The following is a 24064-nucleotide window of genomic DNA, read 5'->3' as shown; positions in this document are numbered from 1 at the left end:
TCTGGGAAAAAATTAAGGCATTAAGGAGGATGCATCAAAGATTCACGACAATGGTTTCAGGAATGAGGAACAGAGATCATGAAGGTAGACTGGAGAAGTTGGGACTATTCTCCTTAGAGAAGCTTGAGAAGAGGTTTGACAGGTATATTCAGAATCATGGATAGTCTGGGAGAAACTGGGGAAGACAGGGAGAAACTGTTCTCATTGGTGGAAGGATTGAGAAACAGCAGACATAGGTTCAAGGTGATTGGCAAATGGTTTGAAGGCAGTTTTAATTGTGGTTTTCAAAAGAAAATTGGGTCATTATCTGATTTTGAAGACAACGGGAAAAGCCAGGTGAATGTTAATAGATGAATTGGTCTTGAAGCAAGTCAGGTTTGACTTAACAAGTTTGAATGGCCTCCTTTCTAAGCTGTGATCTGAGGTGGCTTTGCCCACGTGATTTTCCATATTAAGAAAGCATTCCAGAGAATGCACCTAATCAGAATGAACCTAAGATACTGCTTCATTCACATATATCATGTAGCTGAAATGGCATTTAGCGAATAGGAATGATGCAGTTTATTTCCAAAGCAACTACAAAGTGTGCCAACACTACATGGCCCAGAGCCACTTAAATTTCAGGGCTCACAAAGAGGATGTCATTGGTCTAGAAGAGTTTGGTGCTGATTTGCAACTGTAGCCCACTCCATGATCCAGCACAAACAGAAATGTCGGCCAACGCAAATCAGAATTATCAAAATTTGCGGGCTGCACAGTGGCACAGTGGTTAGCACTGCTGCCTCACAGCGCCAGAGACCCAGGTTCAATTCCCGCCTCAGGCGACTGACTGTGTAGAGTTTGCACGTTCTCCCCGTGTCTGCGTGGGTTTCCTCCGGGTGCTCCGGTTTCCTCTCACAGTCCAAAGATGTGCAGGTCAGGTGAATTGGCCATGCTAAATTGCCCGTAGTGTTAGGTAAGGGGTAAATGTAGGGGTATGGGTGGGTTGCGCTTCGGCGGGTCGGTGTGGACTTGTTGGGCCGAAGGGCTTGTTTCCACACTGTAATGTAATCTAAAAATCACATCTCTTTTGCCTGACCCCGGCCTCTTTGACACAACTTTCAACTGGGCCTTGAAATGGCCAGCTGGCAATCCAGTCCAAACCAGTCAGAAACCTAGCTGCTTAGGCATGATGGCACCTTATGCCAGCTGGTGAAACACATTTTCAATTTTCAATGGGAAGAAGCATGGACTTCCCTGGGTATGTTCAGTTCTTTAGCACCAACTGTGAACAAATGGCATGTTCGAACAGTTTTAGGTATGAAAGTAATTTTTGTTGTGGTCAGAAGGATTATTAATACTTTTCAAATGTTAGACCTCATGATTCTTGCCCAGATCTTGCTCCAGATCACTTCCTCCGCCTTCCCCTACTTACATGTTAATCTTTCTCCAGTGGGCTAGCTGTTTGAAATATCCCAATACCACACAGTGGACCTGCAGATGATTCCAATCAGGACTCAGCCATTAAGTAAAGAGTGGAGCTTGCTCATTTATTTGGCACCATCTTACAAATTGCTTACATCATGTTCTCTTAATTTAAAGGAATGTTGATTGCAGAATATATTGACAATAGAATACCATCCTATTGTCAATCAGATAAAACTCAACTGACCTGGCAGATGCACATGGTGATTTTCTGCAGAGAATTGGATCAATGGTTTCAGTGGGCTTTTCTGATCCATCCTTTCTTTGACCAGCCATAGTATTTTTGGCAGATTTTGAAGTACAACAATGTTGGGAATGCAAAATCACAAAGTGCTAGTCTCCAGCAATCAATTATAATGAAACAATTAATGTTTGTTTCATACCTTTGATGAAACACAAAAGAAGTGATCTTGGCAACTAGACGATAAAGCCAAGTTTAGTTATTGTAATTAGCAAAATTTGAACTGCACATTATTACATTTTACTAAATTACTTCGTGGAATTTTGACCATTCTTGACTAAGAAACATTGAAAGTCAAAGTTTAAGGAATTGAACTGAAAGAAAGCAGATTTGTGAAAAAATCGTAGATCAGTACATTTAGCAGTTTGTTGACTCTATAATGAAATACCAACAGAATATGGTACACTTCAAGGCAAAGGGAGTCAGTTAACTGAGTTGGTTTGGCAACGGATTGGTGATGCTAACATCTGCTGGATGCTAGAGATCTGAAACAAAAAAAACAGAAATAGCTGGAGAAACTCAGCAGGTCTGGTAGCATCTGTGGGAAGTCATTGGACCCGAAACATGAACTCAGCTTCCCACGGAGGCTGCCAGACCTACTGAGTTTCTCCAGCAATTACTGTTGTTATTTTCCCCTCCCTGAAGGTGGTGAGAGAGGTGACAGGAAGGGAAAAGAATTTGGGCAGGTGCACCCTGGATTGGAATTATTGCTGTTTGTACCACCTCAGACACAAAGTGCTAGATGAGAACCTTCTCGACTCGCCAGCCACTCTGCTCCTAAAAGTGGTTAATTAATAGCCACTTAAGAGCCTCAACCCACTACTGCCCTGATCAACTCCTTCCACAGTGGCCAGGAAAGGTGACTAGATTCCTGAATGGGAAAATCACATTGAATTGGCTTCCAGGTCGGGTGGGCCACTAATCTGGGGCAGTCATATTATGGATGGGGGAAGGGTGGCTGGCCTCCCAAAGCTGTTAATTAACAAGATGTAATAAATGTATTATTAAATTCAATGTGCAATGGTTAAGGCTTACTCCTGCTAATATTTCTTCATTGCTTAATACAAACATCTGCTTTCATTGGAAAGCATCAGCTACTTATGAACTGAAGAACAATATTTAAGAGCAATATTCACCGATAGCACATCACAAGAGTGAACAATGAAGTTTTTTTCCTAACAAACTCTGTAGTAAAAATAATACATTTCTGACTTCACTGATGGTCAGAAGAGAACAGACCAACAGATTAAAAGTCTTGGACTGACAGTAATGGACCATATTAAAAGGTTAGACTAATGCAAGCAAGATTAAGAGAAATTAGCTAAATTATAATATCTACCTAACTCGCAATCCACCTCCCAGAAAACAAAAATAAGAAGACTTTAGCAACTTTAGTAGTTTGAGTTATACATTCTGGAGGAAATGCTTTATTGAGAAATTAATTCTCAGGAAGTGCTTCGTTATCTTTGGCCAACTGGGAATGAATACTTTATTTACAGTTGAATCTCTCTCTTCCTTTGGCTGGTATAAAGAAAGATAGACAGGCATCATTCACCATTAATAACCCACTATGAAATATTCCTATGAAAGGTCTATCCAATGAGCAATGTTTCACAGAAAGAGGACGGTTTCTGAGCTACCAAACAAAAAAGTGTATGTACATTCAACACACAACCAAACTGCAACAATCTTGTTTGTAAGATCCACTGATACAATAGTTAAACTAGCCATTGATGGAAATATAAGCAATTTAACAATGTTCAGTAATTAACATTCAGTGTTTCTATCACCTGGATAGATATTCATCTCCCAATTCCTCTGATGTAATCCATTTTAACAGTGGAAAAACAGCTGTCTTAAAGTTGACACATGAATTAGCCAATTTGTTTATTTCCCACCTTCAGAGAGACACAGAAAGCTACATGTAAAATCAGAAAAAGACATTTTTAAAATTGTGATATTATTGACAAGTGACAATTTCAAGGAAAAAAATAGGGCAAATATTCGAAGTTCTTTCTTGTAGCCTTCAAGGTAACTCACTATTTGTTGAAGTTTGATATATTTCTCCAATACATATAGATACTTGTGATCTGAAATGTTAGAGTTGCTTGAGTCCTCCACAGCCTAATCTCAAGAAATTAAGTATTTATAGATATATTTTATTTAAAATGAATGCATTATAAATGCCCAATGGCTATTTGTTGTTTGGGAATAATATGCTAAACATATTGAATTTCTGCTTTATTTCTGAGAATGAATTCCCTTGTCAGGCAGATCTATACCTCAATGCTATATTTTGTTGTACTGATTATATACCATGTTGAAACAAACTGACAAAGTGTGGAAGGAAAGGAACTGGCAAGGAATCTATAACAGTGGAGAGGATGTCACCAAATGTAGAGCAGAATGGGCAACAGGCTAAAGGAGTTGACCATTAGTACATGGATCTTTTGCACAGTGGGTTTTTTTTATCTTAAATGCCAGCTGACCTTATGAACATAAAGCAGTCGTTCTTTTCCGAGAATGACTCATTCATTTGCATGAAGTCTCTGTCATATCATGATGGACACTGATTGTAATACACAAACCTGAAACTGTACTCTCTCTCAATTGCATTTGAACTCAATAGCCACCCACACGTTTATATATATTTCAGTATTGATCATCTGTCAGCTGTTGTGAGTTACACACTGCAGTTATTAATTTTACACTGAAAAACTTAAGATGAGGATGGCACAGTTATTAAAACATACCCAAAACTATTGATGCCATGTTATTACAGAATATTTTCATTTCTCTTTTGGGGCAGAAACTATTTTATTCAGATATTTAATTAATTTTCAAAGTTGTTCATTCCAGGATAGTGCTTTTCCTTTCAATTCAATTTAATACTAAGAGAGTGTGTACTCTTTTCAGAGTTTGAATTTGTCTGTGTACCCGTATCAGTGTTTTTACAGCTGGGGAGATGCTGATGCTATTGGAACACCTCTGTCACTGTGGGTTAAATGGTTTAAGAGTTGAGCACTGACCGAGCGTATTTTTGTGTTTGGCAGGTTGATGACCAAATGAAACTTCTTCAGAACTGCTGGAGTGAGCTCTTAATTTTGGATCACATTTATAGGCAAGTGGCACATTGGAAAGAGGGTGCAATCCTCCTTGTTACTGGGCAACAGGTGAGTGCATCATTCCAGAGGCTTGCTTGACTGCAAAGTGTAGGGAACAATTATCATTGTGTGACCCTTTTATAATATTTGACTTAGAGAATACACTATGATTCAATTTTGCTTTCCTCCAAACATGCCCGATATACATTTTGAACAAGTAGGAGGATGTGTCCAATATTTGTTTTGGACACTGTGGTAAGGAAAGCTAAAATCAATATCTCCCAGAATATAATTATTCACCATCATGTAATCCTAATTTTTTTATTTTGTTGGCAAGAACCCATTCAATTTTAACCCTTTCCAGCAGGGATGGTAATGCTTAAATTACTGGACCAATGTACTCCAGAGGAAAGATTGCTTTAATGCCATTTTGAGAATCTGAATTCAATTTTTAAATGTTTGGAAATAAAAAACAACTTACCAATATATCAAATTGGCCAGAAGGCATTTGCATTGTTATAAAAACGTAACCAGTATGCCAGTGTTCTTTAGAGAAGCAAACATATCGTGCTCACTCAACTTGCCTATTTGTGACTCCAGTCCTATCTTTGTGAAGTAGATTTTAACTGCCTTCCCACATGATCTTACTGTCTGCTCAGTTGTCTCAAACTGCTCCCAATGCTTGAAGAAACTGGACCATAATTCCCATCTCAGGAAATTAATATTAGACAATAAATGTTGATCTTTCTAATGATGCCCATCCTGAAAATGATGAGTTTTGGATAGCTTTAATAAATGAAAACTTTATTGTATTTATTTTATTAGGAATGAGTTATAAACCAGTCAGCCTTTTAGAAGTGTAATGAACAGATTCATTATGTGATTTGGTGTTCTGTGAATGATTATGTTTTAGTTGAAGATATGGAGTTGTATAAATTTTCTTTTAAACTGTGGCTTATGTTGTATTGTTTCAGAATCTAGCACTGAGATTTCTGCTAAAAATTTTAACTTTTAATTGAAGTTCCATTTTTGTTACTTCTTTTTAAAAAAAAGCAAGAATTTGATATTACTCTTAAGCATTGCAGTTGAAGACTTCTCTCTAGCTCTCGGGTTTTGCTGGAAATTTTAATGGCTCTTCAAATTCCAATGAACCTGCCATGAATTTTAAATTCTCCAATAAATGATGCATTCTTCTTTCACCTGCGTTAATAGTAATTATTGCTGATCATTGTTCATTTTCTCTGTCCTGCTTCTCTGCTGACAATATGAGCAGTAGAAATTGTGTGGCCAAGTTTAGGACCCAACGGTGTGATGGAGATAAATGAACAACTGTAAAGAGGTAATCACAAAGCCAGGGTGCTTCAGCCATCCTGTCATTTTAAATTAGCTACATGCAAAATGCATTCTCTGTAACATTTCATCAACATAGCTGAGATTTATAGAGCACCGTCAAGGTAGATAAATGACCCAAGATGCTTCATAGAAGCATAATTCATAAACAAATGGATCTTTTCCCAAGTAAGGGGATGGCAGGAATGATGGTTAAAAAAAAACTTGGTCAGAAAGGCGAGTTTAAATAAGGGTTGTGGGGCGGAACTTCAAGTGCCATAGGCACAGCTAGCTGGACATGCAGTCAGCTAATCTGGGGCACAGCAAATGATATTGTAATAGGCTCTGGATATTAACTGCTAGGAACTTGTGGTCAGAGTTGTTCACTGCAACTGAACCTCCTTTCAATGCTCAGACTCACTGCCTTTCTAATTATCAAAGATTAAACTATTTGAAAATCTGAACAAAAGGAGATTCTCAAGTTGCATAACACAATGCAGTTCATTGCCTGGAAGAAATGACATAATGACACTAACTAGTTTGTCATAATGACAATGATTGGGAGCAGTGTATGTCAGTCTGACTCCATTGGCACCTCAGAGAAGATTAACTGATTCTCCATCCAAGACTTTGTGACATCAGGTTGGGTAGAACCAATGTAACTCAGCATTAACTCTTCCAGAACAACTTCTTACACAACCTCTCCCCACAAACTTTTTTCTCTATTGTACATTTCAATCTTTCATTACTTTTACATTTACCACAACCCTCTCTTCCCTCAAAGCGCTGAATTCACAATTGTAGGGAACACAGCTTTAAATTAAGGGGTGGTAGATATAGGACAGATGTTAGGGATAGATTTTTTACTCAGCGGGTTGAGAGTTCATGGAATGCCCTGCCAGTAGCAGTGGTGGACTCTCCCTCTTTATGGGCATTTAAGCAGGCATTGGACAAGCATATGGAGGTTATTGGGCTAGTGTAGGTTAGGTAGGCTTCGGTCGGCGCAACATCGAGGGCCGAAGGGCCTGTACTGCGCTGTATTTTTCTATGTTCTATGTTCTATGTAAGTGTTGATAAGGCTACAGAGTTCTTCCAGGAAGCATGCACTTCTGACTTGATAGGACTTGAGGATAGTGACCTTGAATCTCGACGTCTGTAGATCACTTCTCCATTGGAAGATCTTTTATTTTTTGGTGTGCATCATGCAGGATATCATTCATTTCTGTTTGGCCCTTTGTTTGGCTCATCAACTTAGATGACCTTTAATCTCCGGATTTCCTTTCACAGGTAAATCCTTCCCTGTTGACTCAAATAGTTGCCTCATGAAATAATCTTGAGAACTTTAAATCTCATGAATGTCCACCGTAGAAGACAGCTACTTTCATGAAGCAAGTGCTTTTGTTCGTGTAGTGTTCTGGGTTTCTAGAAAACGTAATTTCTTTTTGATTTGAAAAGGTATCCTCTTTTTCACAGCGTCTTCATTGTTCAGACCAGACAATTTATTTGTTTTAACTCTGCCTTTAAATTGTGAATATTAGTTTGACTTCCATGGAGTTTCTGTGTAGCTCATCTTTATTTTGTTCAGGCAAGTCTTTATAGCCAATCTGTCAAAACATCTGAATGCAAAAGGATTTGTATTTAAGCTTGATAATTAGGTTGGATGACTTTGTTCATCCTCGTTGATTTCTGGTGAACTGGACACTTTCACATGGCCAGCCATTTTGCTAGAAGCTTGTTTCTCACTCACCATTACCTTTTGAAACTTGCACTGACAATTCTGTTGTAATAGACAATGGGTGGTAAGTTCTGCAGTGATAATAGGAATGGAAAACATTCACTGGTCTTGTAAAGGTGCAGGCATCCTTGCTGGTGATAATATGAAACAGTTCTCATGTGCCAACATAAGCTCAGTAATATCAATAGATTTTTTTTGGCATCTTCTGTGAGCCTGAGAAGCCCAATGAAGCCTTATGCTGGCTTTAGCTTTGCAGGTTGGTTGGCAGCTGTTGGTTTCTGAATTGGGTGTTCTCAGGAAACAGTCGAATTCTTTCCACTATGGCAAGGTTGTTGAAGCCAAGACATGCATGCAGGATCAAAAGTGAAGAGTGTTGATTGTGAACTGCATATCCATTTGCAACATTTCATCCCCTTAAATAAATTCCACAACTTTTGTGATACTGAGGTCTCAATATAAATTACGTCTTTAGCCTTTGCCCCGTCTTCTGTCGCTGTGCCTCATGGAGCCTCCTTCCAACAGTGACGTTGCTCATTACAAAAAGGAAACTTGCACTGCATTTTTCCTTCTCAGCCATTGTTCTTGTGAAATGGTATCCCTCTTATCCTCAGGAGCTCCCAATTACTTTCATATTACCTTCTTTAAGATCTCTGTCCCTTTCTATTCTGGTTAGCTGATACCTGTTTTGCTAGCTCACAGTGTTTTCCCTGCATCACTTACTGGCTTTGAGTTGAAGGTTCTCTTCTGGAATATTGATGTCACCTCTGCTGCTCTGGTGAGTGCTGCTCCCTGTTGGTTTTCAGGCTTCAAATCCTCACTTACTGGCTTCGTAATGTGGTCTTCTACTATTGTTTTTCTTCTGGTCAAATGAATTCTCTCCAGTGCTGTTATTGGACTGTGGAATACTGTAGAGGCAGGGTACATAGATAATGAGACAGCATTTGATAAGGAATCTCGCCAAGCCTTGTGGAGAGAATCCCTCCAAAAAAGCTTAATGCACCTCGCACTTAGCCAAAAAAAAATAACATTCAGTCCAATACTGCTATTATGACAAATGTCAAAGCAGAAAACTACTGTGCTACACTAGCTACCTTCTCCTTCTAAGTAATGATAATGAAGTATTGTGTACACTGGCAAAACTAAATCTTCATAAAGTCTTTATACCCTTTTCCTTAATGTCTACCATTCAAGTCTGCTGGATCTGTGTCTTTCTGAAGGAGCAGTGCTGTATGAAACCATTTGTTCTCTGTGCTTATGCGACGTAAAAATTTAACCATTACAAAATGGAATTTCCAATCTATTTTATAAATTTACCTTCCTAGTGTGACTGTTCATGGTTTCACATGGATTTCACTTTTTCGCCCGTGTAGTCTCACTGACCACAGAACTTGGGAACATAAAATAGAGGTCAATTGTGTGAGGACTCAAATCACACCGTGCAGATATCTAATGTGAAACTTAACCCATAAAAATACTCACAAGTACTATCGGTTTATCTTGAGCTCAAAAATGTACTGCTGTACTACTGTTCTTTCTGACCCCTCTCTCAGGCTGTAATGGTTATTGTGACCAAACTCCTACAAGTCAGTCCCCCATGTGCACAGAACATAAAACATCAGCTATCAAAATGTGACTAGCACACTACTCTTTAAAGTAATTAAAGGATGCAGTAGCTTAACTTACTGACCGTGAGACGTATGTTCCTTTGTTACTTAATCAATAGTTCTGGAAGAAGTTCTCTGCATCACTGGTGCTATATTTTCTGCAGGCTTTTGTTGGTTATCAAGTCTGTGCATAACATGGTAGGTTTGATATATCGTGTGTGACATAAGGAAAGCAGCCAAAGGCTAAAGAAAAGGATTAACAATTTTTTGTCTTATTGCATTATCTACTTGCAGACTATTGTTTGTGTTTTGATTGGTATCCTAACAGCAGGCTATTTATAATTAAGACCTAATGCTTTGATGCCTCTTCAGAAAAGCCTAAAGGTTTTAAAAGCTTTGAAGTTTCAGTTTTAATATGTTGCAGGATAACAGATTAAATTCACTGTTTTCAAACAGATAAAGTTGTTTTGGAGTTTTAATGACCATCATAAATAAAAGTCAGCACAACTTTAAAGTTAGCTTGTAATTAAAATGTATCTGAAGGGTTTATTCCCCTAACCGAGTGTGCATACTTTCATTAGCCACTTTACATTGCTGCTAATCAATGATATTTTCGATATTTTGTAGTCAACCTGTTCAGAGTTGCTAATTACTCACCTCTGAAGCAGGTGGAAGTTGAACTGAAATATTTTATCCTCTAATGAATTAGCAAAGCTCTTTCACCCAAAGCAGTGTTCTTTTAAAAAAGCAAACATCCCCTCAAAGCTATACCTGTTCTGACTTGGAAATGCAAAATCCTGAAACTCCCTACCTCACAATATTGTGGATGTTCCAGAGGTTCAAGTAGATGGTGGTACGGTTAGGATGAATAATAAATGTGAGCCTTGCTAGAAATGTCACATCTCAAAAATAAATAGACTTAATAATTCCACATTCTTCAAATACATAACTGCACCTTTACTATAGAACATAGAACATAGAAGAGTACAGCGCAGAACAGGCCCTTTGGCCCTCGATGTTGCACCAATCCAAGCCCACCTAACCTACACTAGCCCACTATCCTCCATATGCCTATCCAATGCCCGTTTAAATGCCCATAAAGAGGGAGAGTCCACCACTGCTACTGGCAGGGCATTCCATGAACTCACGACTCACTGAGTAAAGAATCTACCCCTAACATCTGTCCTATACCTACCACCCCTTAATTTAAAGCTATGCCCCCTCGTAATAGCTGACTCCATACGTGGAAGAAGGTTCTCATGGTCAACCCTATCTAAACCCCTAATCATCTTGTACACCTCTATCAAGTCACCCCTAAACTTTCTTTTCTCCAATGAAAACAGCCCCAAGTGCCTCAGCCTTTCCTCATACGATCTTCCTACCATGCCAGGCAACATCCTGGTAAACCTCATCTGCACCCGTTCCAGTGCCTCCACATCCTTCCTATAGTATGGCAACCAAAACTGCACACAATACTCCAGATGCGGCCGCACCAGAGTCTTATACAACTGCAACATGACCTCAGGACTCTGGAACGCAATTCCTCTACCAATAAAAGCCAGTACGTCATATGCCTTCTTCACTGCACTATTTACCTGGGTGGCAACTTTCAGAGATCTGTGTACATGGACACCAAGATCCCTCTGCTCATCCACACTACCAAGAATCTGACCATTAGCCCAGTACCCCATCTTTTTGTTACTCTTACCAAAGTGAATCACCTCACACTTACCCACATTGAACTCCATTTGCCACCTTTCTGCCCAGCTCTGCAGCTTATCTATATCCTGCTGTAACCTGACACATCCTTTCTCACTGTCAACAACTCCACCGACTTTCGTATCATCCACAAACTTGCTCACCTAACCTTCTAGCCCCTCCTCCAGGTCATTTATAAAAATGACAAACAGCAATGGTCCCAAAACAGATCCTTGCGGAACACCACTAGTAACTGCACTCCAAGATGAACCTTTACCATCAACTACTACCCTCTGTCTTCTTCCAGCCAGCCAATTCCTAATCCAAACCTCCAACTCACCCTCAATGCCATGCCTCCATATTTTTTGCAGTAGCCTATCATGGGGAACCTTATCAAGCGCCTTACTAAAATCCATATACACCACATCTACCACTTTCCCCTCGTCCACCTCCTTAGTCACTTTCTCGAAGAATTCAATAAGGTTTGTGAGGCACGATCTGCCCTTCACAAAACCATGCTGACTGTGCTTGATCATATTATTCCTATCCAGATGTTCATAAATCCTATCCCTTACAATTCTCTCTAAGACTTTGCCCACAACAGAAGTGAGACTCACCAGCCTATAGTTACTAGGGTTATCCCTACTCCCCTTCTTGAACAAGGGAACCACATTTGCTATCCTCCAGTCTTCTGGCACTATTCCTGTAGACAACAAGGACATAAAAATCAAGGCCAATGGCTCTGCAATCTCCTCCTTTGCTTCCCAGAGAATCCTAGGATAAATGCCATCAGTCCCAGGGGACTTATCTATTTTCACCCTTTCCAGAATTTCCAACACCTCTTCCCTACATACCTCAAAGCCGTCCATTCTAATTAATTGTGACTCAGTATTCACATCGGCAACAATGTCCTGTTCCTGAGTGAATACTGACGAAAAGTATTCATTCAGTATCTCCCCAATCTCTTCAGCCTCCACACAGCCTATTCCTACCCTAGTCATTCTTTTATTCCTGACATACCTATAGAAAGCCTTAGGGTTTTCCCTAATCCTACCAACTAAGGACTTTTCATGTCCCCTCCTTGCTGCTCTTAGCTCTCTCTTCAGATCCTTCCTGGCTACCTTATAACACTCAATTGCCCCAATTGAACCTTCACAACTCATCTTTACATAGGATGCCCTCTTCCATTTAACAAGGATTCCAATTCTTTATTAAACCACGGCTCCCTCACACGACCCTTGCCTCCCTGCCTGACAGGTACATACTTATCAAGGACACTCAATAGTTGCTCCTTGAACAAGCTCCACATATCGATTGCGCCCTTCCCTTGAAGCCTACTTTTCCAAGCCACACATCCTAAGTCATGCCTCACCGCACCATAATTTCCCTGCCCCCAGCTATAACTCTTGCCCTGCAGTGCACACTTATCCCTCTCCATCACTAGGGTAAAAGTCACCGAATTGTGGTCACTGTCCCCAAAGTGCTCACCTACCTCCAATTCTAACACCTGACCTGGTTCATTACCCAGAACCAAATCCAGTATGGCCTCACCTCTTGTTGACCTGTCTACATATTGTGTCAGGAAACCCTCCTGCATACATTGGAAAAACACCAACCCATCTAACAAACTTGAGCTATAGCTTTCCCAATCAATATCAGGAAAGTTAAAGACCCCATAACAACCACCTTATTACTTTCACTCTTCTCCTGAATCATCCTCGCAATCCTTTCTTCTACATTTCTAGAACTATTAGGAGGCCTATAAAAAAACTCCTAACAGGGTGACCTCACCTTTCCTATTCCTAACCTCAGCCCAAACTACCTCAGATGGCGAGTCTTCATCCATCGTCCTTTCCACCGCTGTAATACTCTCTTTGATAAGCAATGCCACACCTCCCCCTGTTTTACCCCCACCTCTGACCCTACTAAAACATTTAAACCGTGGAACCTGCAACCCCCAATCCTGTCCTTATTCTACCCATGTCTCCATAATAGCCACAACATCAAAATCCCAGGTACCAACCCACGCTGCATGTTCCCCTACCCTATTTCGTATACTTCTTGCATTGAAGTATACACACTTCAAGCCACTTTCCTGTTTACAGGCACTTTCCTTTGAGATTGATGCCATGTTCCTAACCTCCCTACACTCCAGGTCCTGCATCTAAAGCTACAGTCTAGGTTCCCATGCCCCTGCAGAGTTAGTTTAAACCCTCCCAAAGAGCACTAGCAAACCTCCCCCTAGGGATACTGGTGCCCATCAGGTTCAGGTGGAGACCATCCTGTTTATAGAGGTCCCACCTTCCCCAGAAAGAACCCCAGTTATCCAAGTACCAAAATCCCTCCCTCCTGCACCATCCCTGTAGCCACGCATTTAACTGTTCTCTCTCCCTATTCCTCGACTCTCTATCACGTGGCACGGGTAACAAACCAGAGACAACAACTCTGTTTGTTCTAACTCTGAGCTTCCAACCTAGCTCCCTGAAAGCCTGCCTAACATCCTCAGCCCTCCTCCTACCTATGTCATTGGTACCAATATGGACCACGACTTCGGGCTGTTCCCCCTCCCCCTTAAGGACCCGGAAAACATGATCAGAGACGTCACGTACCTTTGCACCTGGGAGGCAACATACCAAACGTGAGTCTCTGTCGCCTCCACAAAACCGCCTATCTGTGCCCCGAACTATCGAGTCCCCAATTACTATTGCTCTGCTCTTCTCCACCCTTCCCTTCTGAGCAACGGGGACAGGCTCCGTGCCAGAGGCCTGAACCTCGTTGCTTACCCCTGGTAAGTCGTCCCCCCCACAAGTATCCAAAACGGTATACTTGTTCTTGAGGGGAACGGCCGCAGGGGTCCCTGCACTGGCTGCCTCCTCCCACTCCCCCTCACTGTCACCCATCTGTCTGCAATCTTTGGAGTTACTACTTCCCTAAAGCTCTGACCCCCTCTGCCTCCCGAATGATCCTAAGTTTATCCAACTCCAGCTCCAGTTCCCTAACACGGTCTTGGAGGAGCTGGAGATGGGTGCACTTCCTGCAAGTGTAATCAGCAGGGACGACCATGTCATCCCTTACCTCAAACATGTTGCAAGAGGAACATTGCACTGCCTTCACTGCCATCCCTCTAAATGTAACCTTTTAAAAAAAAAACTGGGTCTAAACAATAGAACAAGCAAAATGCAGCACTTACCTACTTACCACAACGGGTCTTATTATTAGGTTAGAGGAGGAGGGCGGGTGGGAGGCACTACCCCTGTAGTGCCTCGGGTTCCTCTCCTGCGTGCTTTTATAGGAAAAAAACCTACCCAGGTAAGCTTACGCTACACCTGCTTCTGGCCCTCTGGTCTTCGTCACTTCCCCCTTCTGCTCCCGCTCTTTCTGTGAAGAGAGAAAAAAATACCGCTGCCCGCTACCGGTAAGTAATTTTAAAACAAACTGTCTTACCTTAGCTGCTGCTCGCACTCAAAATGCTATCAATTAAATTCCCAGCATTGACCCTTCACCTTAGCTAATATCTGATATCAGCCATTATGGTGGATGGGAGAGACATAAGAAGTGGTATATATTGGAAAGTATGGGTGTTTTCCTTGCCAAATGGAGAGCTCTACACTGCCTTTTTCTGGAATAGTGCCACCCTCTATTAATTGTCACTCATGCATTTAAGTGAACAGTGCTAGACCTGTCCCCTGGATTGAGGACCACAAGTCAGAAGTCCCGCCCATTTCAAGCTGCCGGCCAATTTGGAAGCTCTGTTGAATAATAGTGCCACCAGCAAGGCAGTGGCTGCTGCCAGTACAACAACCACCCCATGCTCAGGATCATTCCTGTAGCCCAGGCCCCAGCAAAGTGATCACGGGAGGAGGGTTGCTCTTGAGGTGGGAGTCATGGAGGTGGAGGGGAGGCTGGTTCTCAGCAGATGCTGCTCCACATCCAGATTCCTCAGTTAGTGTCAAAGTGCCTTTGAACAAGGGACCCAGCAGCTACAAATAACCCAGCACATTGAAAACCAAGATCTGGGCTAAACTCAGGGGTGGCAGGATCAGGCTTTCAAATGCTAACCTTTAAGGCCTCAATTGATGGTGGGACAGGAATGCCATCGATGGGACTTTATTTTACAGGCTTAATGATAGTGGAGATTGGGAACATGGCACTGTCTCCATTGAGCATAGATCCCCTCTGCCACCAAGTGCACCAAAAGGTGCACCAAATCTCCAATGCTAGTGTTTATTATTCATCATAATCATACCACCATAATTCCATATTGCGACCGAAGATTGTTTTAACTAACTCCATAAAAGAATGGCTAAGAACGACGAACAAAACCAATCCTGATTTCTATCCGATAGGTTCTTGCACAACACTTCTAGGTATTTGTATGAAAGAGAAATTAAGAATATGTCAACGTGCAAGATATTGAATGAAGGTAGGAATTGCTTTGGCTGCCATTAGTCCCCAGACACACAGATATTTAGGTTTGGTAATTAGGGTCTTGTACAAAGAAGAACCTCCTTGTTGAATAGCTAAAATAATTCCCTGCTGAAGTGGATCTGACTTTGTAAAACACAGGAAAGTAAGAGACTGCTGTTCATTGCTGTATAACATTTCAAACACAATGAGAATAGTGTTTCATTAGATGGCTCTTCACTTGGAATCCATTCAAAGGTAAAGCAAGTTTGAATTATTGACATATAAAGTCATAGAGTTGTACAGCATGTAAAAATCCCTTCAGTCCAACACATCCATGTCGACCAGACATCCCAACCTAATCCCCCAGTCCCAATTGCCAGTACTTGGCCCATATTGCTCTAAACCTTTCCTATTCATATACTCATCCAGATGTCTTTTAAGTGTTGTAATTGTACCAGCCTCCACCACTTCCTCTGGCAGCTCATTCCATACACACTCCACCCTCTGCATGAAAAAGGACCATGTCTATTTATCCTAGCCATGCCCCTCATGATTTTATAAACCTCTACAATGTCAGTGCTTGGCTTCCAACACTCCAGAGAAAACAGCCCCAGCCTATTCAGTCTCTCCCTGTAGCTCAAGCCCTCCAACTCTGTCAACATCCTTGTAAATCGTGTCTGAACCCTTTCAAGTTTCACAACATCCTTCCTACATATTTTTGAATACTTGGGCCAAGAGTGAGTGCTGAAGTAATCCAGGTGCAAACTGTGAGTTATACAAAAGTCAATAAATCATCTGACTGCATACTTTTCTTCACCTGCCTTTAGCATGCCTCTCCTGTGCAGAGCTGTGCGATGTGGTTGGTGAACAGCTGCTGACTTCTAGTTAGGGACACAGCCAATGGACTTGCAGGAGAAGCCTTGAGTCTGGAAGAGCCAACTTTAGACTGTGCCATTTCACCACAGAAGGCAGGGGTCTTGACTGGATGGCTGGGTACAGCATGGTGGAGTGGCAGGAGTTGAAGGATGAACACTGTCTTCCTGAGAGAGGAAAGTAGACTTTATGCTCGTGGAGCAATGGCCAGTCTCATGAGGTAGCACCTTAGCAAACTTCATAACCAGAATAGATGACTGGAATGCTGTGTAACCCTGCAATCTGTATGTTCACTGTAATTTAAACTGATAGTGGCAGCAGTTTGAGTGTGCACAGTAGTGAGCTGAGCTTCTATGCTTTCAATATGAATTTTCAGGCCAACATGGGTTGACTTCTACTTGTGCTGCACTGGAGGCTTCAACATTAGCCATCAGATACTGCACCATTGTTGGATCTGCAAATGTCTTCATAGAGTTGGCCACACTTCCCTTCTTGGCAGGAGAGTAGGCAAGCTGTGTGTAGAGTTGGTACTGGATTCTCCCACAGTACTCAACGTTAGGCCACAGCTACCTGGCAGAGCTGTCAATGTAGCAAACTGCTCACTGTGCATATTCACCTGCCTTCCCTTGTGGTCTATCCCGTCAAAGTGCTCCTTTGAGTTACTCCTTCCCCTCCAGGCAGCTGGTATGGTTGCTACCCTTGCCCTCTGCCCTCATGCTCCATGCCCACCACACATGCATCCTGTCTTTATGCTTGACTTTCTATTCTGTGCAGTGTCAGTGTCTGAGTTGAGTGTGAAATCAAGTGATGATGCTGTGTTTCCAACGTCACTGTCATTTCTCACTGTGGTCCTCCACATCCTGGCCAGTTTGGAGTTCTTGTGTATTCAGTAGGAGAAAGGCACGATGACAAGGAAATGGGGTGGTTCGTGCTTTTGTAAATCAGAAAACAAATGCGAGATGGGGGGCGCAGGGAGTGAGTTATGAGAAGGAAGATTCGGTGCAACCATCACGTCATCTTTAGTGATTTCAGCTCCATCACTGGCCACAGTCTCAGTGTCATCTCCACCACGAGTGGTTAGGACATGCAGTTTCATCATACCTGATACAGGCATCTCCTGCTGCCTCTGGTTGTGAGCTGCCTTGTACTGCGAGAGACAGGGAAGTGTGTCCATGAATGTGGTTCCATGTGTTTAGATGAGCTGGTTGTCATGGCTGAGCAGTGTATGCAGGCTGAAGGTGCGAGGCTTGCAGCTGTAACTGACCGTGTGATGGACAAGGAACATGAGTGAGGTATGACTCCTGACTTATAGAAACTAATGGGCAGGTGAGTTATGGGAGTGAGGTACAATGAACAGTACAGGCAGGCCTGTGGTGCAGCTAATGGGATTGGGGATTTGAAATTTGAAGATGCATTCACTAACCTTGATCAGTCTGTGAGGTCATTTAACCTTTTCCAAAATTGCGTCCAAGTCCTTGGGGCTTGACTCCTGGCTTTGACTGTCTTGGCTATCTAGCCTGACTGTCTGTTGATTGTGTGGGATGCTCCAGCCCTCTGTAAGTACTCTGCTCCTGCTTTACCATAACCTACAGTACACCATCTGAAAACCTTAGAAGCCGCTCTCTCATTTGTTGTACCATTAATCAACATTCCCTGAACAGACTTATCACACAAAGGTGCCTCTGCTAACTATCATGTAGTTTCTGTATCAGAAATGCTAGTGAGGTTTAAACAGTTTGCAGGCTGTGAGCTATTCACTCACAATAATGTCCCCCTGCTGAAGCATCCAGAGAAGAAATAGCATCCAGTTAGTGTTAGCCACACGCTACAAGTATGGAGAATAGCAGGCAGCACAAAGCTATCGAGCTGCCTGTATTGCAGATTGAAACCACAATCTCTGTGCCTGGTTTACATTTCAATCCTATTTAGCCCCCCTTCAGCCCCAAGAAGCAGAGCTTAATTTTTAAAACTTCCTCAAAGTTCCCCACAAAGGAGTGCAATTTGTGGATAATCAGCGAGGTGGTTCAGTCAGTCTGAGGCAGGGCTGACTTGCAGCTTAATGTCTTTTAAGCATGTGCACAAGACAGCAGAAACTCAAGTTGCACCAAATGTCATTCACGCAGGAAGTAGCTCAGTCTGATTTAGGGTGAATTACCAGCGGAAACTGGCTACAAATCCTTGTGCAAATGGAAATATTTCTGATCTTACATATCTCACTGCATTGACACATCTACTCTGAACTGATAATATATGCGTTGAAGGGTAACTAAATCCTGTAATGCACAGTTAGCTCACCTTTCGAAAATTTCCCAACAATTCCTGTAATTGTTAGTCTTGCTATTTCAAATGTAGGAGTTTAGATGAAGTTGGTGGAGCAAAATGAGGCCAACAATTTACTCCTGACAATCAACATTGAAGCAAATAGCCAAACCACATTTTCTCGAGTCTTTTGAAATCTATAAGTTTTGATGTGATGCAAAGTCCAGCTCACTCTTAACTACATAATAAACTCACCTGAACATCCTCTTTGGGATTATATGATCATTTGAATTATGCTGTTGTGTATACATGGACATGCAGAAGTTACATTTCTGTAAAGATGTCCAGAACTATATTTCTAGCTGCTGGAGAGGCATTTCAGTCAACAGCAAGTTGCAGCTCTTCCCAAAAGTTTTCCCCAAGTAAGCCTTCCTCTTCCAACCATTAATGTTCGATTTACATTCGTGTTGGGTAACAACAAGGGCTGGCTCTTTGTTGTCTGCCAGATTACAAGTGTTACATTTCTCTGGTATTTGCATACTTTGATTAATGAACATCTGGTGTTGCAGTGTCATTGGGGAAAAGCTGGATGCCAAACAGTTCATTATCTTCTATTATTTTACACTCTATTAAAATGACAGGCTTCAATAAGCATCTCCTGACAAAGTTAGTTTATTAGGAAGAGCTTGTTAATGTAACATTGTTCTCCTACTGTTTCAAACACTTCAAACTGATGTTAGTGTAACATCTTGTTTCGACGTGTAGCAGTATTTTGTACATAATACTTCTAAAAACATAACTCAAAACATAATGAAGGAAAATACCAGAGGCATTTTAAACTTATTATTAAAGCTTTGTGGTAAAATAGATGCTTAAATACAACAACTTATTTACGAAGCATACTGCCCAGCAGATGGTGTATGTGATGGTGAGGAGAATTACATGCAGCTTTTTTTCAGCATGAAATCGGACAGGAGAAGAATTGAATCATTGCTGTGTTAAGTTTTTCAGCTGTACAGATTTCATAGAATCTCGACCATGTGGAAGCAGCCCACTTGACCCATCAAGACCACATCTCCGAAGACCACCCCACCCAATCCAATCCCTTTCTCTATAACCCTGTATTCCTCATGACTAATCCACCCAATCCTGGACACTATTTGCAATTTAGCACAGCCAGTCCAACTAACCTGCACACCTTTGGACTTTGGGAGGAAACCAGAGCACTGTGAGGAAACCCAGGCAGATACAGGGAGAATATGCAAAGTCCACACATTAACCTGACAGTGGAATTGAACCCAAGTCCCTGGTACTGTGAGGCAGCAGTGCTAACCACTGAGCCACCACGTCACCCCAAATCTTAGCTGCCTTTGAACAGAAGGAGCCTGAAGGGGTAATTCACTTTGTGCCACGCCACCCCCTTTTCCCTGTAGTCCTGCAAGCCTTTTCCCTCCAGCATATAGTCAGACATTGCCTAGTGGAAGATTTTGCGACACATTTGAAACTATTTTATTTTGCTGGGATGGCATAAATACTACCCAAAGTTAAAGTAATTTTCACTCTGTCTGTCCCATATATCAGAAATATTTCCAAGAGCATCTGATGGTTAGTTCTTAGGGTCTGAATTCCTATATTGTCCTAGTGTTAGAAATGGATGCTTAGATTTATCATTAGCTTTGCTGGTCAGAGTGATTCAAAATTAACTTCCTTTACACAGAAAGACCAAAACATGGCTGTTGTCCTTCCTGAGCTATATATGGAAACAATGCCTGAATGAGGTTTATTTGAAGTTTTTCACATTGATTGAAATCACAACTCCTCCCCATTCAAGTGATTCTATCCTTTATCACTGAATTGATCTCTCCAGACTAAGCAGGAGCTACCAACAGGATAAGCATGGGAGTTGTTCCTCGGTGACACATTGGGGCAAGAATTCATTTCATTTATCTCCTTGCCCTTACCATCTCAGGAAAATAACTGCTGCTGCAGTAGCATTGACAATCTCACTTAACATGGAAATGTTTACAGTGAAACGATTTTTCAGACAACCATATACTTCCTTTGGCAAACAGCATCAATGTCTTACATTGTTTAATTGTGCATAATACTTGGTTTGGTTAAATCATTTTGCCCTTCCACCCTTTACTCACTAAGGACATTAACATGGAGTTACATAGAAATGACAGTACAGAAACAGATCATTAAGCCTAACAGGTCTATGCCAATGCTTATAAGAACATTTGAAATAAGAGCAGCATTAGTCCATTTCCCCCACTCCCCTCCCAGAGCCTGCTTTACCAGTCAATAAGATCATGGCTGGTCTGATTGGGACCTTCGCCGGCACCCCCTGTAATCCTTGACGATCAAAAATCGGTCAAACTCTGCCTTTAATATATTCATCGACCCAACCTTTCTGGGGATGTGAATCCAAATATGAATGGCCATCTGAGAGAAAATAACAGAACCTTCATCAGCTTAAGAAGACTGATAATTTTCAATCTGTGCTCTCTAGCTGTCGCTTATTCTCCACACACATGCCTTCCTATCTTACTTCACCTCAGCCTGTGACCACAACCTTCTATTCCTGGCATCTTGCCCCTAAATACACCTGCGGTGTTCTCCTCACTCGCTCCGTGTGGAAGTGGGTTTCACATTCTTACTATCAATTGCTTATCGGCGATATGAGAGAGTGTCAGACATGATTATGGAAAGTCTTGTGTCTGGATAACATAGTACATATTGCAGCGCTTAAACCAATAACCAAATATAAAAGGCACAGGTTATGGTCCTTTCATCTAATCGTTTGAGTTAGATCATTGAGCATTACCCCATTAGCAAATCAGGCTTCCCACTGTCAGAATTGCATGACGTTGTTCATACTTAACATGACCACACCGCCAATAGTCAGATCCACAGCAGGTTCCCTGAAATTATATACAAATGAATGGATTGGGACGCCTCCTCTGTCCTGACACATGATGGTAGCATCATTAACATAGTTTTCGATACAATTAAATTGCTGTAATTTGATTGACGCCTTTGGGTGCTGGTTTCACTGACATCATTATTTATACTGATCCATTGCAGGGGGGAAAAAAAAGTTGGCCTGCCTCTGAAATTCTCCAGGCTTGCAGTTAAAACTAAAGATTCTACTCATCATATTTACCCAATAAAAAATTCCAGTCTGCCTTGTTTTTAATTGCAAATCCTGCTCCAGGGACTGGCTTGCTTGCTTAAGAGGCAGCAATGTTCCATTCACCACTGAACATACTGCAGTCAATTATGGTAATGAATTGTCAATAAATATAAAAATTTAATATAGTCGGCTCGGAGTGAGTGGCAGATATGGACTTGCCTCACAGACAAATCTGCTACCACTGCAAATATTAAGTGCACCTGAAAGCTGCTGGCAGGCGGACAAGTCTATAAGGACCTACAGCACAGCTCAGGGAGTTAAAGAGCCCTGTGGTCAGATTCCACGTGATAACATCTCACTGTGCACTTTGAGACGTCACCTACCTGAATATTGTCATGATACTTCACAATTAAGATCAAAGGTCTAAGTTCAACATTAACGAGAGGAAGGTAATTTGGAATTCCTCTTAGAAAACACTAGTTCCTAATGAGGTTCTTCTTAAACAAGTGCTGTGCACTTGATGTCTGATTGCTAGGATTAAATAAGGGTTGTGGGAACCATCATACCACATAAAATGGCTTTGGTCTGTATCCTTTATTAATCTGTGCTCCATTGTTAAACCACAAAACTCACGAGTAAGCACTTATCTCCTAGCTGAGAGATTAAACCGCACTTCATTTTCAGTGTGGTCACATCTGAAATTGAAGCAGCGAACACAAAGATGATTCCTTGGAATAAAACTGGTGTGGTGAATTGTAAATTTTAAAGATCAGTTTGTTTTCTGTGTTTTCCAGGTGGATTTTTCTGTAATCGCCTCACAGGCAGGGAGCACTCTCAATAATCTCATGAGTCACGCTCAGGAGCTTGTGCTGAAACTTCGCTCGTTGCAGCTTGATCAGCGAGAGTTTGTGTGTCTCAAGTTCCTGGTGCTCTTCAGTCTAGGTAAGGGTCTTATTCTTCTGGCATTCAACCTAATGTTATTTCACTCTGCCTGTTAGCTGGACTCCCTGAGCTAGAACAACAAAATGAGTTGGCTCTGAAGTTAAAAATTTATGGGCAGTTATGGAAATAACTGCTGTGTCAATCATAGGCGGAGGGAAAAAGCGTGGACCTACACATCGACAAAATCTACAAGATGGTACTCTTATGAAGAAAACAGAGTAATCTTTGAAATGATTGGGGAACAGGAATTTATAGCTTCCCTTTCAAGAGAAATGAGAACTGAATTTGGATCCTCCATTGAGATATAACCGAATCAATGCACATCTATTTGTGAAAATATAAATATGTCAGTCACTTTTTTTTTCCCACGAATATTTTAGCAAATGCTTATATTCAGAGAAATGCCTGTGAGTTGTTACCAGCCAGAAATCTTAGAGTTGCCAAGATGATGTTAAAAATTTTAAGAATGAAAAGTCCCCAGTCGAGTTACATGAGAGATGTATGTTGTGTGTGTGGACACTCTGAATCAGCTGTTTATTTTACACCCGGATGCACGTTCATTCATATTAAACTTATGTAAGTGAAACCTGGACACTGTGTAAAAGTATGTGACTTAGCCATTATTATTTTGTATCCCATGTGAAAATTCCATATACCGCACATGGCAATTGTTGGGCTGTATTTTCTCTACATCACTTTTTGATAATGATGGTAACTATTGATGGCAGAATGTGAGTACTATAACACAGTTCGATCCATAAAGATATTTTTGAACCATCAAATCATTAATGCCACCAATGAGAGTTTAACAAATGATTTATCGACAGTAATACAGTCACATTCATCACCTTGAAAATAACGAAGTCAGTACAATATATTTACAAGTATGCAAAATAATAACAATATATAGATCTATATAATCGATAGATTTAAAAATGTTGTTTCCTCCACAATGCTGGGCATCAGATATTGCTAGATTTCACAATGATTTCAGTTTCCCCTCCCAAGGAGAGATTTTGAAGCCTCTCACCTAATGGATAACACTGTACGATAGTGCCATACTGCTTCCTATTACTATGCCCATTGTTAGATTGCCTGGGTTCTCAAAGTAGGTGGTTATGAAACAAGTGAACATCCAAATTGTATATACCAGTTGAAACCCTCTGATACCCGAAAGGATCCTCATGTGATTTTTAACAGTGAACTGGGTGCAGTGAGCAGCCCACCTATTCCATCGCAGCAGTAACCGGCAACCCAAGTCATTGAAGAGCC

At 41.4% G+C, this 24064-nt stretch overlaps 1 protein-coding gene across 4 annotated transcripts in view; it reads left to right on the top strand.

The window, feature by feature from the left end:
* nr5a2 (nuclear receptor subfamily 5, group A, member 2) overlaps positions 1–24064 on the top strand; it is a 261371-nt gene that overhangs the window by 174869 nt on the left and 62438 nt on the right. For all 4 annotated transcript variants that reach the window (XM_072573849.1, XM_072573847.1, XM_072573845.1 and 1 more), the window contains 2 exons: positions 4759–4878; positions 22645–22792. In XM_072573849.1, the coding sequence (XP_072429950.1) occupies positions 4759–4878; positions 22645–22792 (268 nt within the window). The remainder of the gene's footprint in view (positions 1–4758; positions 4879–22644; positions 22793–24064) is intronic.

The sequence above is a fragment of the Chiloscyllium punctatum genome, chromosome 7 (assembly GCF_047496795.1).
Source record: "Chiloscyllium punctatum isolate Juve2018m chromosome 7, sChiPun1.3, whole genome shotgun sequence".
Classification (NCBI taxonomy): domain Eukaryota; kingdom Metazoa; phylum Chordata; class Chondrichthyes; order Orectolobiformes; family Hemiscylliidae; genus Chiloscyllium; species Chiloscyllium punctatum.
Note: the sequence above shows the minus strand (reverse complement) of the source record. Positions and strands in the feature narration are given on the sequence as shown.